The sequence below is a fragment of the Piliocolobus tephrosceles genome, chromosome 8 (assembly GCF_002776525.5).
Source record: "Piliocolobus tephrosceles isolate RC106 chromosome 8, ASM277652v3, whole genome shotgun sequence".
Lineage (NCBI taxonomy): Eukaryota > Metazoa > Chordata > Mammalia > Primates > Cercopithecidae > Piliocolobus > Piliocolobus tephrosceles.
In genome coordinates, this window is record NC_045441.1 from 2,253,398 (window position 1) to 2,267,716 (window position 14,319).

General features: G+C 48.2%; 1 protein-coding gene across 7 annotated transcripts in view; it reads left to right on the plus strand.

Annotated features, from left to right (window-relative positions):
• Positions 1–1,513: 1,513 nt before the first annotated feature.
• The window catches only part of IQCE (IQ motif containing E), a 50,756-nt gene continuing 37,950 nt past the window's right edge, over positions 1,514–14,319 (plus strand). For 4 of the 7 annotated variants that reach the window (XM_023188476.1, XM_026447200.1, XM_026447201.1 and 1 more), the window contains exons 1-3: positions 9,455–9,502; positions 11,247–11,292; positions 13,859–13,987. In XM_023188476.1, coding sequence (XP_023044244.1) covers positions 13,924–13,987 — 64 coding nt within the window. In that variant the 5' untranslated portion in view covers positions 9,455–9,502; positions 11,247–11,292; positions 13,859–13,923. Of the gene's footprint in view, positions 1,754–9,454; positions 9,503–11,246; positions 11,293–13,858; positions 13,988–14,319 lie in introns of those variants that run through there. The other 3 variants (XM_023188480.2, XM_023188477.2, XM_023188479.2) reach the window with 1 other exon arrangement.

A 14,319-nucleotide genomic window follows, 5' to 3' on the forward strand; every position in this document is an offset into this window, starting at 1 on the left:
GGGATTACAGGCTTGAGCCACCGAGCCCGGCCGGTCCACAGTTTCTTATCTCAAACTTTTGGGGACAAATGTTTTTTCAGACTTCACAACTGTTCAGATTTTAGAAATGTGACGTGGCTGCCGGGCGCGGTGGCTCACGGCTGTAATCCCAGCACTTTGGGAGGCTGAGGCGGGTGGATCACGAGGTCAGGAAATTGAGACCATCCTGGCTAACACGGTGAAACTCTGTCTGTACTAAAAATACAAAAAATTAGCCGGGCGTGGTGGCTGGCGCCTGTAGTCTCAGCTACTGGGGAGGCTGAAACAGGAGAATGGCGTGAATCAGGGAGGCGGAGGTTGCAGTCAGCCGAGACCGCGCCACTGCACTCCAGCCTGGACGACAGAGTAAGACTCCATCTCAAAAAAAAAAAAAAGAAATGTGACATGGCACATGTACATTAAATATGAGATTATCAGCAGAGTGTGACACACACCCCATAATTAAACATATTAATAGTTACTCAGGGCCGCATACAGTGGTTCATGCCTGTAATCCAAGCACTTTGGGAGGCAGAGGTGGGCGAATCACAAGGTCAAGAGAGCGAGACCACCCTGGCCAAGGTGGTGAAACCCCGTCCCTACTAAAAATACAAAAAGTAGCTGGGCATGGTGGCACGCACCTGTAGTCCCAGCTACTCGCGTAGCTGAGGCAGGAGAATTGCTTGAACCCAGGAGGCAGAGGTTGCAGTGAGCAGAGATCGCACCACTGCACTCCAGCCTGAGCCACAGAGCAAGACCCCGTCAAAAAAAATAAAAAAAGTTATTCAGTGAAACTCACTCATGTACACCCTGTGGGATAAATAAGCACTATAAATAGCCTCAGCTCAGAGTTTTCTTCCCGGAGAGTTGAGGTTAGGACTGGTCTGGCCTTCCCATAAGTTGTGAAAGGCTTTTGGAAGTGTATGGAATTCAGAATCACAGATGAAAGGTCATAGATAGGAACGGCTCTATAATTAGGTAAGAGAAGGGCAAGAAGTTTGCGAAGCACAAGGGTGGGAGAATGGCAAGAGGAGCTTATTATGCACAGGGAGCACGGAGAGCAAAGCGCCCTGAATGAGACCCTGAAAGCAAACAAAAGTTTATTATGTGTGTTTGATTGAGGCAGGGTCTTGCTCTGTCGCCCAGGCTAGACTGCAGTGGTGCGATCATAGCTCACTGCAGCCTCGACCTCCTGGGCTCCAAGCGAGCCTCCCACCTCAGCCACCCAAAGAGCTAGGACTGTAGGATGCACCACCATGCCTGGCATTTTATTTATTTTATTTTATTATTTTTCGAGAGACGGGGTCTCGCGACATTGCCCAGGCTGGTATTAAACTGGGCTCAGTTGAATCTCCCGCCTCAGGCTCCCAAAGTGTTGGGATTACAGGCGCGAGCCACACAGTTCCCGGCTGGTTTTTTTCCCCCACTCAGCCCAGCGCTCCGCCCCGGGAACTCCGGGAACTCTCCTGGTCGGCCGGCCGGCGCCCGCGGACTCTGCGCACGCGCATGGTCGCCCCAGGGGGAAGCGCAGGTTGCCTATGGGTCCCGCGGGTCGGCGGCCTGGTTGCCATGGCAGCGGGGTCGCGGGCCGGCGCCAGGGAAGGCCCAGAAGCTGCGGGCGGCCAGGGCTGCCCGCGGAGCCCCAGACCCGGACGCCCGATCCCGCAGCCCTGAGGGGCGATCGGGCAGCGCCGCCACCATGTTCCTGAGCACCGGGGAGCCGGCCTCGGAGACGGTAAGAACGGGCAAGGGGGCGGCGCCGGGTAGGCGTCCGCGAGGCCTCGGCTGGTCCCGGTCGCCCGCAGCCCCGGGGCCCCCCGCGGTGGCCGGTCGGGGCGTGAGGACGGGGCGCACGGCCGGGTGACAGCTGCCATTATTGTTACCGCACAAGAGCGCGCTGCAGGCCCCGCGCGGCCTGCAGCCTCGCCCGCGCCCGCCTTCGCAGAGGCCGCCGCTTCCAGGAAGCTTTCCGGGAAGCCGCGCCATCGCCTCTGGGCGCCTGTGAGTCGGCGGCCCGCCGGTGACGGAGCTCACGGTGTAAGTGCCTCCGGGCACCCCCAATCCAAGGCCAGATCCACGGATCCCGTGTAGCCCCAAGCTGTCGGGGTGGGAGGGAGGCAACCCCAGGGTCTGGGGACCCCGCTTGGTCAGAGGAGGCTTCCTGGAGGAGGGTGATGCCCGATGTACTCCCCAGGGCGAGGGTGCATGGGCCCTCGGTTAGTTCCTTTGCCCGGTAAACACCTACTGTGTGTTAGAGACACGGGAATAAGCTGCATTCCGGTGTGGGGGGGTGGGGAGTCTGAGGAACAAGGTGATAAACAGGTAATTAAGATCGTGTCCAAAAGTGAGAAGTGCTGGGCAGAAAATAAAACAGGCCCATATGGCCGGGAGCCGTGGCTCAGATGATTGAGTATCTTTATCATGAATGAATGTTAGATTTTGTCAAATGTACCTTCTATATCTTTTAGAAAATCGTATGATTCTTTTTCTTCATTCTATTAATGTGGTATATTGACTGATTTTTGTTTGTGAAACCAATCTTTCGTTCTTGGTCTTGGGGGGTGATATGTGTGTGTGTGTGTGCGTGTATACATGTATACCATGACCAATTAGGGTGTGTGTGTGTGTGTGTGTGTGTGTGTATAGTCTCTGCACTCTGGGAAGTCGAGGTGGGAGGATCATTTGAGGCCAAGAGTTCCAGACCAGCCTGGGCAATGTAGCAAGACCCCATCTCTACAAAAAACCATCACATTAGCCGAGCTGTGGTGGTGCCTGCTTGTAGTCCCAGCTACTCAGGAGGCTGAGGTGAGAGGATCGCTTGAGCCCAGGAGGCGGAGACTACCCTGAACTGTGATCATGGCCCTCCAGCCTGGGCGACAGAGTGAGGCCCTGTCTCAAAAAAAGAAAGAAAGCCCGTTGGGACCTGAGCAAGGGCAGTGAACGGAGGATGGGCATGAGCCTGATTATGGGGAGTCCTGCTGGCCAGGCAGGGAATTTGGATTTTATTGGAGAAACAGAGGAAGCCTTTGGAAGCACATCGAGGGAACTGTGCTCACGTTGCGTCCTCCTAAGGAGACCACAGGGCTCAGCACGTGTGCACCCGCAGTAGTGGCTTGGTGCTGCTGGCCCATTTGGAGTAGCTGAAGTTACCTGCTTTTTCCTCAGGGCACCACGTCCAGTCTCATCTGGAGGGCCTGTCTACACTGGCCTTCAGTTACTGCTTCTTCATCTTTAAGAACAGAACTGCTTGTTGTGATTATAAAAATAATTCGCGCATATTATTTATTTTTTATTCTTTTAAGACAGAGTCTCTTGGCCGGGCGTGATGGCTCGTGCCTGTAATCCCAGCACTTTGGGAGGCCGAGGCGGGCAGATCACGAGGTCAGGAGATCAAGACCATCCTAGCTAACACGGTGAAACCCTTCTCTACTGAAAATACAAAACATTAGCCGGGCGTGGTGGTGGGCGCCTGTAATCCCAGCTACTTGGGAGGCTGAGGCAGGAGAATGGTGTGAACCCGGGAGGCAGAGCTTGCAGTGACCCGAGATCGCACCACTGCACTCCAGCCTGGCAACAGAGACTCTGTCTCAAAAAAAAAAAAAAAAAGACCAAGTCTGGCTCTGCCACCCAGGCTGGAGTGCAGTGGTGCCATCTCCCATCACTGCAACCTCCACCTCCCACGTTCAAGCAATTCTCATGCCTCAGCCTCCCTTGTAGCTGGGACTACAGGCCCCCACCACCACACTCGGCTAATTTTTGTATTTTTAGTACAGATGGGGTTTCACTATGTTGGTCAGGCTGGTCTCTAACTCCTGACCTCAGGTAATCCACCCGCCTTGGCCTCCCGAAGTGTTGGGATTACAGGCATGAGCCTTTGCTCCCAGCGCTGTATAGATCTTTATTTTCTTTCAACAATGGTTTATATTTTTCAATATACAAAGCCTATGCTTTTGTTAAATTTATTCCTAAGCATTTTATGTTGTTTGATGTTATTGTATATTGAATTTTCTTAACTTCATTTCAGCTTATGTACTGCTTGTATATACAATAATATTTTTATATGAATCATATCCTTCAAACTTGCTGAACTCATTTATTATGTTTACTAGTTTTTTAGTAGATTCATTAGGATTTTCTATGTATAAAATCATGTTGTGTGTGAAGAGATAGTCTTACTTCTTTCTTTTCAATCTGAATGTATTTTATTTACTTTTCTTGCATTAATGTCCTGGCTAGAGACTCAAGTGTAATTGGAATTGAAGTGATGAGAAAGGACGGCCTTGTCTTGCTGCTGATATTAGAAGGGAAACCACCATTCCATCTTCCTCCATTAAATATTGTGTTGCACTGGATTTTTGTAGATGCCATTTATTAGGTTGAGGAAATTCTCTTCATAGATGATTGAGTATCTTTATCATGAATGAATGTTAGATTTTGTCAAATGTACCTTCTATATCTTTTAGAAAATCGTATGATTCTTTTTCTTCATTCTATTAATGTGGTATATTGACTGATTTTTGTATGTGAAACCAATCTTTCGTTCTTGGTCTTGGGGGGTGGTGTGTGTGTGTGTGTGTATATATATATATATGTATATTCCTTTTCATGCCTACTAGCATTTTGTTGAGGATTTTTGCAACTGTATTCATAAAGAGTGTTGGTCTGTAATGTTCTTTTCTTGTGATATTTCTTTGTCTGCCTTTGGTATCAGGGTAATATAGGTCTCATAGAATGAACTGGGGAGTGTTCCCTTCTTTTCTGTTTTTTAGAAGAGTTTGTGAAGGACTGGTGTTCATTTCTCTTTAAATGTTTGATAGAATTCACCAATGACACCATGTGGTTCTGGGCCTTTCTTTATTTCTATAAGGTCAGTAGTGAGGCCCCTCTTTTTTTTTCCCCCCTGTATTTTGGTAATTTCATGTCTTTGGGTTTTTTTCTTGGCTAAAGATTTGTCAGTTTTGTTGATCTTTTCAAAGAACCAACTTTTGGCTTCGTTGATTTTTCTGTTGTTTCTATTCTGTATTTCATTTATTCACTAATTTTTATTCCTTTTACTTCATTTGATTTTAGTTTTCTGTCTTCTGGTTCTAAAGGTAGAGGTGTAGATTATTGGATTTTTGCCTTGAGATCTTTCTTTCTTTTTTTTTTAGGCATTTACAGTTCCAAATTGCCCTCTAAACACAGCTTTTGTGTTTTGATTACTTGTTTTTGTTTTTCAGAGACAGAACCTCACTGTGTTGTCGGTGCTAGAGAGCAGTGGGACAATCACAGCTCCCTGCAGCCTCAAACTCCCGGGCTTGAGTGATCCTCCTGCCTCGGCCTCCCAAGTAGCTGGGACTACAGGCATGTGCCACCATGCCTGGCGAATTTTTTAATTGTTTGTAAACACTGGGTGTCACTATGTCACCCAGGCTGGTTTCGAACTTCTGGACTCAAGCAGTCCTCCCTCCTCGGCCTCCCAAAGTGTTGGAATTACAGGAATGAGCCACGGTGCTCAGCCTGCTTTTGTTTTTTTGCAGCTGGAGTGCAATGGCGCGATCATGGCTCACTGCAGCCCCAACTTCCCAGGCCCAGGTGATTCTCCCACCTCAATCTCCTGTGTAATTAGGACCACAGACATGTGCCATGATTCCCAGCTAATGTTTTGTTTTGTGTGTGTGTGTGTGTGTGTATGTGTGTGTATGTATGTATACAGGGTTTCTCCATATTGCCCAGGCTGGTTTTGAACTCCTGGGCTTTGAGATTACAGGCGTGAGCCACCACACCTGGCCCTGCTTTTGTTTTTTAGGTAGAAGATTAGGTTATTTATTTGATGTGATCTTTTAAAAATATAGACATTTACAGCTGTGTGTTTCTCTTTGAGCTCTGCTTTAGATATATCCCGTAAATTTTGATTTTTAAAATTCACTCATCAGCTGGGCACAGTGGTTCACGCCTGTAATCCCAGTACTTTGGGAGGCTGAGGTGGGCAGATCACAAGGTCAGGAGTTCAAGACCAGCCTGGCCGACATAGTGAAAGCCTGTCTCTACTAAGAATACAAAACAAAATTTGCCGGACATGGTGGTGTGCACCTGTAGTCCCAGCTACTCAGAAAGCTGAGGCAGGAGAATTGCTTTAACCTGGGAGGCAGAGGTTGTGGTGAGCCAAGATCATGCCATCGCACCCCAGCCTGGGCAACAGAGCAAGACTTGGCCTCCAAAAAAAAAAAAAAATTCACTCATCTCAGATATTTTTAAATATCCTTTGTGATTTCCTCTTAGACCCATTGATTGTTTAGGAATTTGTTGTTTAAAATCCAGGCCAGGCACAGTGGCTCTTGCCTATAGTCCCAGCACTTTGGGAGGCTGAGGCGGGCTGATCACCTGAGGTCAGGAGTTCAAGACTAGCCTGTCTAACATAGTGAATGAAACCCATTTCTACTAAAAATACAAAAATTAGCTGGGTGTGGTGGCGGCACCTGTAATCCCAGCTACTCAGGAGGCTGAAGCAGGAGGTGGAGGTGGCAGTGAGCTAAGATTACACCACTGCACTCTAGCCAGGGCGACAGAGCAAGATTCTGTTAAAAAAAAATAAAAACAACTATACATTTGTGAATCCGTTTCTTTTGTTGATTTCTAATTTTCCTTGTTGTCAGAGAATATACTTTGATTTTCTATTTTAATTCATTGAGGCTTTTTTGTGGCCTATTGTCTGGTTTATGTTTAATGTACACTTGAGTAGAGTACGTATTCTGCTGTTGTTTGGTGGGGTGTTCTGTAAACATCTGTTAGGTTTTTAGCATTTGCTGGTCAAGTCTTTCTAACTCCTCGTTGATCTTCTGCCTCACTGTTCTGTCTGTTAGGAACCTGGCCCTGCCAACACCTTGATTCTGGACTTCCAGCCTCCCAAACTGAGACACTTAATTTTGGTGTGAAGTCACCCCGTTTCTTCTGTTACAGCCACCCTGACACAGGCTGAATGAGCTTAATCTAGCGTGGAAATAAGTGGCAACCTCAGACAGTGCTTGAAGGAGGCAGAACAGATTGGCCGTTTTGTGTGTGTGCATGTGCTGTGTATGGTTGTATTCTGCTGATTAGAGGTGTGGATCCTTGGACTGTTGTGTGATTTCAGGTGCGTGTGTGTGTGCATGTGTGTGCGCGCATGCGTGTGTGTGTGCTGTGTATGGTTGTATTCTGCTGACTGGAGGCGTGGATCCTTGGACTGTTGTGTGATTTCAGGTGCATGTGTGTGTGCGTGCGTGTGTGTGTGCATGCGTGTGTGCATGTGTGTGTGTGCTGTGTATGGTTGTATTCTGCTGACTGGAGTCGTGGATCCTTGGGCTGTGGTGTGATTTCTGGTCCTGACTGTTTCACCTCTTCCCTGCACTACAGCTGGCAGACTGGAGGCAGCACGGCTGGAGGGGAGTGGTGGAGAGGGCAGCCATTGTGGGTGAGATCAATGCATTTTGTTTACTACACATAAAATCTCATTCCTTCGTTGAATTTCAGGTCATTCAAAAAGTCTTCAAGATTTTCTTCACAGTGGGGAATAATGACAGATGTTTACAGAGAAAAGTTGCTGCTGCTTTTTTAGACAGTTTTCAACAGTTTCCCCTCCATCCTCTGCAGGCACATCCTTGTGATGCCCAGGGCGGACTTGGCTTTTCTGATCCCCCACTAACCTGTGTGTCCAGTTCCCGGCCTGCCCTTCCTCAGTTTTGTACATAATTGTAATACACTTTGCTAAAGGAAAACTTTTCTCTATAATTGTCATATGCTGTTTGTGCCTAAAAGGTCACCTATTTAATGATATAAAAAATGTCAGTCATTGACTGATTTTTTTAAAGATTCCATTTATTTGGAATGCACCGTCTTCCCTTTGCCCCTCGAAATGCAGTCACACTGCACTTGTGCCCTGGTCTGTCTGTGTTCAGGGCACCGGATCACTGCAGCTGCACCTTATCCATGTATTCATGCAGCCAGATATTTCTCATAGTTTCACACTGCTGGCAAAATTGGTGCTTCATGTACTATTAACCTTGTAGAAAATATGTTTGCTTTTCAGAATGCAGTAGCATCCCATTATGATACTACGCGGACTCACCTATACCAGGGACAGGTGGCAGAAATGTCATCGCCTCCTCCCTGAGCTGTAGCACTGTTGGTTCATAATAGGGTATTCAGCTCTAACTTCCAGTGTCCGCACTGGAAAGCACCATACAATCCTCCGAGGGAGTTTAAGCATTTTTTTTTCTTTTTTGTGAGACAGAGTCTTGCTCTGTCGCCCAGGCTGGACTATAGTGGCACAATCTTGGCTCATTGCAACCTCCGCCTCCTGGGTTCACACCATTCTCCTGCCTCAGCCTCCCGAGTAGCTGGGACTATAGGCGCCCGCCACCTCGCCCGGCTAATTTTTTGTATTCTTTAGTAGAGACGGGATTTCACTGTGTTAGCCAGGATGGTCTTGATCTCCTGACCTCGTAATCCGCCCGCTCCGGCCTCCTAAAGTGCTGGGATTACAGGCGTGAGCCACCATGCCCGGCCGAGTTTAAACATGTTATGCTTTCTCTTTTTGGATTTCAATTTGAGTGAGGGAGTTAATACAGAAACATTTTTGTCTTCAAAAAGCTTCCTTTTTTTTTTTTTTTTTTTTGCCATCCTAGTGCTGACATCAGACAATGCAAGTTTTATTTCATTCCCTGGGCCAGGACAAAGTCACTGGAATAAGAAGGCAAGAACCTTTATAGGCCCAAATGCCTTCTTGTTGTAATGCATATGTTTTTGTTTTTGTTGGTTTTGGGTTTTTTGTGGTTTTTTTTGAGCTGGGGTCTTGCTCTGTTGCCAAGGCTGTAGGCATGGTCATGGCTCACTGCAACCTCGACTTCCTGGGCTCAAGCAATCCTCTGACCTCAGCCTCCTGAGTAGCTGGGACTACAGGTGTGTGCAACCACAGCCTGGCTTATTTTTTAAATTTTTAAGATTTTTTTGTAGAGACAGTGTCTTGCCATGTTGCCCAGGCCGAATTTACTTTTTTAAAAGATGACTCTGACCAGTTCTTACCAGGAGACAGTCACAGATCTGTTGTGCTTTGATGTAAAGATGAATAAGAGTGAGAACATTTATGTGAAAATGAAATGCTTTCAGCAAGAACTGGTTTTGTTTTTTTTTTTTCTTTGTCAAGACATAATTCTGTGGGAAATAGTGTTCCTGGATTTGCAGACATTTGCACGCCTTCTGGGCGGCGTTTTGTGTTTTGTTCCCCCCACCCACCCATTCCTTCTGATGAGACTGAGGAACTGGCCGCTGCCCAGCTGGAGTGTTCTGAGTGGCCTTGGAGCTGGATTTCTGGAGTTTCTGTTTCTACAGCTGTGGACAGGCTGTTTTCGCTTTTGTAAATGTGACTGTTGGAAGCCCAGCAGGTGCCGTCGAGTTACAGTGTTTGCCTCTCTTCCTCCAGGGAGATGACAGTCTGTCTGCAGTCACCTTTGACTCTGACGTGGAGACGGTGAGTGCCACTGGGCATCAGCCGTGTGCCCCAGGGCTGGTGGTACTGCCCTTGCAGATTTCACTCGGACTCTTAAAATGGACCATTCTCCACAATACTGTGTTGAGAGCTGGAATGCATATTCCGAATGCTACTTGGTGTTTGAAAAGTTTCCAGCCCTTCGTCGGGTTTAAATACCTGTGGTGATAACTTTAAAACTTTTATCCGGAAGTGAATGCTGAGCAGGGCGCCCATGAGGTGGATTGCTAGTCCCTGGCCTGCAGCTGGTTTTGCCCTGCACCCCACACCCCCATCCTGACACTTGAGGGGAGGGGGAGAGCCCCTGCTAATCTGTTGGAAGGACCTGATGGGAGAAAGCAGACCTGGGCAGCCACCATCCCAAGCTGAGCCACTGCCTGGCCTCCCAGCCTGGAAGGGAGAGGGGCAGGAGTGGCGCTGATGGCCCAGTGGCACACTGTGGCCCCGGCCTGGGCTTTGGGTTTGTTTGGCAAGCTGTGCAGGGTAGAAAAGGAAGTGTGCCAATTGTTCTCGTATGAGCAAAAAAAGCTTTTGTTACTGCAGACGCAGATCTAGCAAAACTGCAGCCGGCAGAACAAACCCGGTGCCAGCCGATCTCGATTCCACGTTTGCTCTGTGGACTCAAGGGGGAGCCTCGGCTCCACTGTCTCCCTCCAGGGACCTCTGTCTGCAAAGTTAAGGATTTTCACTCCATGTCTCAGAGGGCAGGGGATGCTCCCCGGAGGAGGAGGAGGGATCCAGACCAAGCCCCAGGGAAAACTGCCCCCGCACAGAGCGTGGGCTCACTGTTTCTGCTGGAGGGGAAGTGAGGAGACCTGGCCACGGTACCCTTACCTGCTCGGTCTAGTGCCAGGTGATGAGGAAGTTCAGGTTGGAAGTGTGGCAGCATCTTCCCCAGGCCATGGCACGACAGGTTGAGGGTCTCTAATCCAAAATCCAAAATGCTCCAAAAATGGAAACTTTTTGAGCGCCCTCATGAGGCCACAAGTGGGAAATTCCACACTTCAGTTACTTCAGTCAAGCTTTGTTTCATGCCCAAAGTTATTAAAAACACAATCTAAAATTAGTTTTGCGCTGTGGGTATAAGGTATACATGAAACATAAATGAATTTTGTGTTTAGACTTGGGTCCCATCCCCATACCTCATATGGATGCAAATATTCCCAAATCGGAAACCCTCTTGGTCCCAAGCATTTCAGATATGGGACACTCGCCCGGTAGTAAGCAGTGGAAGCAGTTCTGGACCCCGTTCTGTGTGTGTCACAGGAAACCACCTTCCAGACAGGGTCTGCCTTTGCTGGGCCTTCTTCCTTAGTGGGCTTTGCAGTTGACTTACATGCGGGGATTTCACCTCACCACCTCCACCCGAGTGGACAGAGGTGCACGCTGGGGCTCCCGAGCTGGCTGTGCGGGCAGTTTGGGTGGGGGCAGATAGGCCATTTGTGTGGGACCCTCGGTCTGAATGTCACGAGCCCGGGCCCAGTGGTTTTCTGTAATTGGAACTCGTGCTCTGAGAGCCCAGCCCCGAGCACTGATGGGAGTGCGTTTTTCTGGGGTCTGCGTCGGGCCCTGCATGTCCTGTGCCTGGACCCTCCTTACGTCCCCGTGAGCTAATGTCCTCTTGCTACTCTTACACGACCCCTGACCGTTTCTGAACGTGGCGGGGTCTTGTGACGCACCATTGTGGGAGCTCAGCAAGCCTTACGCCATTTCTTCTTTCTTTCAGAAAGCAAAAAGGAAAGCTTTCCACAAACCTCCACCCACATCGCCAAGTAAGTATGACCGGGCCTGCCTTCCCTCTCATGCCCACGTTCCCTGGTGTCCTGGAGAGAATGAAGGGTGTTTGCTTTGTACATTTAGGTAGCTGAGACCTGACGCCTCAGCCAGGTGGCCCCATTCCCTCTGGGGTCTCCCAGTTCGCACTGGGGTCTCCCCCATTCATGTTGGGGTTCACGCTGGGGTCTCAGGAGCACGTGGAGTCCCTGCCAGTGCCAGTGACGAGCCCTTTCTCAGGGCTGAGGCTGCCATCCACACCCCCAGCCTTCCCCCGACAGGGCCTCTAGGCTTTTCGTTTTCTTTCTCCTGCTTTCTCAAAGGCTTACTTACCTCTTCTGAATGCTGCCAGAGTTAAAGGATTTTTGACCTGGGATTTGTTCCTGAGAGTCAAAGCTAGTGAGAAGGTGTAGTTGGTGCAGGATGGGTGGAAAGTTCCCCTTTTTTCCCTTTGGATCGCCCTGGGCTTGTTTTGCTGCCAGGGTTCTGTTCTTCCTCACCCTCAGTGGAAGGAGGGCCGTGTTTGCCACCCTGCCTGTCCAGAGGATGCCGCGGAGACGGGGTTAGTCCAGGTGCCCCGAGGCCCCTCTTTCTCCAATGCCGCTCTCGTGTACAGCAGCCCATGTGCCGACCTTGTGCGTACGAACGTGTTCGTGACCCTGTAAATCCTTGGCCGGCGTCCTGTGCTGCCCCAAAGGCTGTGGCCTTCCCTGGCTGTGCCATCTGCAGATGTCTTTTTATATACACGTATCATGTATTTCAAAGGTTGAGTCAAGTATATGACGTACTCAGAGAATATAAACAAACTTTCCTACTGGCCCAAGGACAACGTAATTAGAAAGGTAAATCCCTGCAAAGAAAAGAAGGCATGTTATATGTTGCAAATCAGTATAAACACTAGAAGGAAATCACCTAGCATTTTGGATTTTCGATGTCCTTTCTCTCCTTCCATGGAGAAAATTGAGAGTTGATATAAAGTAAAAGGCCAGGACCAGGCGTGCCTCCTGACTCACACTTGGGACCTGTTTTTCTCCAGGTTTCCAGTGCCGTGAGTGTAGGGACCATGTCTATCCTGTTCACTCAGCTAGTGTTTTTCTTGAAGGTCTGGTCAATCTGCTTGTAGGTTTGCAGCTTCCACCGCGTTCCGAGGCTTTTCATCGTCCTGGTCACCCTGCGAGGAGGGCAAGGCAGGCGATGATGTTTTCGTGCTTTCTGAGTTTGTCATTTTCCGGGCAGTATCAAATGTTGGCGTGTCTCCACCACCCTGTCACCGTCCTCTCTTCTTCCCTCCCCGCTTTTATCCGCGTGCATACGTGCTTTCCTGAGGAACCCTTCCTACTCGCCGATAAACCCACACAGTCTTAGGAGGGAAAGGTAACGTGTGGGGCTTTTTTCCGCTCACTCATTTACTTGTATAAATGACAACTTAAATCTTTACATTTTGGAAGAACTTCAGAATATCTGGGAGGCGAGGTTCTGTGGTCCTGGGGTGAGTGAAGACGCATCAGGGTCCCTGCGCCTTTTTTCCCTCATTCAGAGTTACAGTGGCAAATTTCCCATACATTGTGAAACCACGGGAAAAACGTAGAAATTTAAACATTTTGAACATATTAGACTTAAATTTTCGGAACCTACTGTCATAAATTTTGCAATTTAAGATATATAAGAATGTTTTAAGAGTGCCTTAGTTTTTGCATATGTTTATTATCTTTTTTATACTTAAAGAGGTAAAATCTCAGATAAAGATTTTAAAACATTTCTCTTACTTTCACACAAAATCAAGAATGCTCTGAAAAAGCATAATTTTTCTCATGTCTTTTAGATATTTTATATATTAAGTTCTAAATATTGCTTTGTTACTATGTAATGACATTAAACATTTACAGTGTTAAATAAAAAGGATACAAAATTGTATGTTCACTATGATTGTGACTATGTAAAAACATACACATATCTCTAAAAATTGGGGATGAGAAATTAAATACTATAATAAATATTGGTAGAATTCATATATTTCCCGTTATATTCTTCCCATTATGTTCTGTTCTTTTCTCTTTTCTTTTCTTTTCTTTCTTTCAAGAAAGAAAAGCCTGTTACTCAGGCTGCAATGCAGTAGTGTGATCACAGCTCACTGTAGCCTCGACCTCCTGGGCTCAAGAGATCCTCCTGCCGCAGCCCTCTTGAGTAGCTGGGAGCACAGGTGTGAGCCACCACACTCAGCTAATTTTTAGATTTTTTGTAGAGACAGGGTCTTGTTGTGTTGCCCAGGCTGGTCTTGAATTCCTCATCTCAAGTGATCCTCCTGCCTTAGCCTCCCAAGGTATTGGTATTACAGGCATGAGCCACCATGCCTGGCCCCGCTATACTATTTCTTTATAATAAAAGGTAGAGGAGAGATGCCAGCGTGCAGGTAGAGTAGCTGTTGTTGAATTTCGCCAGAATGTCTGACCAGAGTCCCCGCCCTCGCGGGTGTTTTGTTTTCCGATTTCTGTCTTTCTGAAGCTCGTGTGTTGAGCTCACGCATTGCTCTCGGGCACCTCTGAATCCACGTGTTGGCTTTTCTAGAGTCACCTTATCTCTCTAAGCCAAGAAAAGTGTCCTCCTGGAGGTCCCTCAGGACGGCAGGGAGCATGCCTCTGGGCGGCCGAGCGTCCCTGACCCCGCAGAAGCTGTGGCTGGGAACCGCAAAACCAGGTATGTGGTTGCCACACTGGAGGCCCTTCCTGCTTCAGAGAAGAGTTCAAGAAATTTCAGGGAGGGGTTTGAGATGGCGTTTTTAATATTCCTTGTTTGAATTACATTGTCTTTAATTTTCTCCAAGACACTGAATAGACACATCGTAGTTTTATGTCATGCGCAAACATGGTTTGGTAAAGTGGCACTTTAGCCTCCCTCGGCCCCGTGTGGTCTCTGCGTGGGAGTGGTGAGTTGGAGCCCGTTCCGGCCGTCTTGCCAGAGCCAACTGTTACAGTCTTAGGAGTTTGGTGGGCTGGTCAGTGCCATGCTGGCTACTTGATATTAGACAT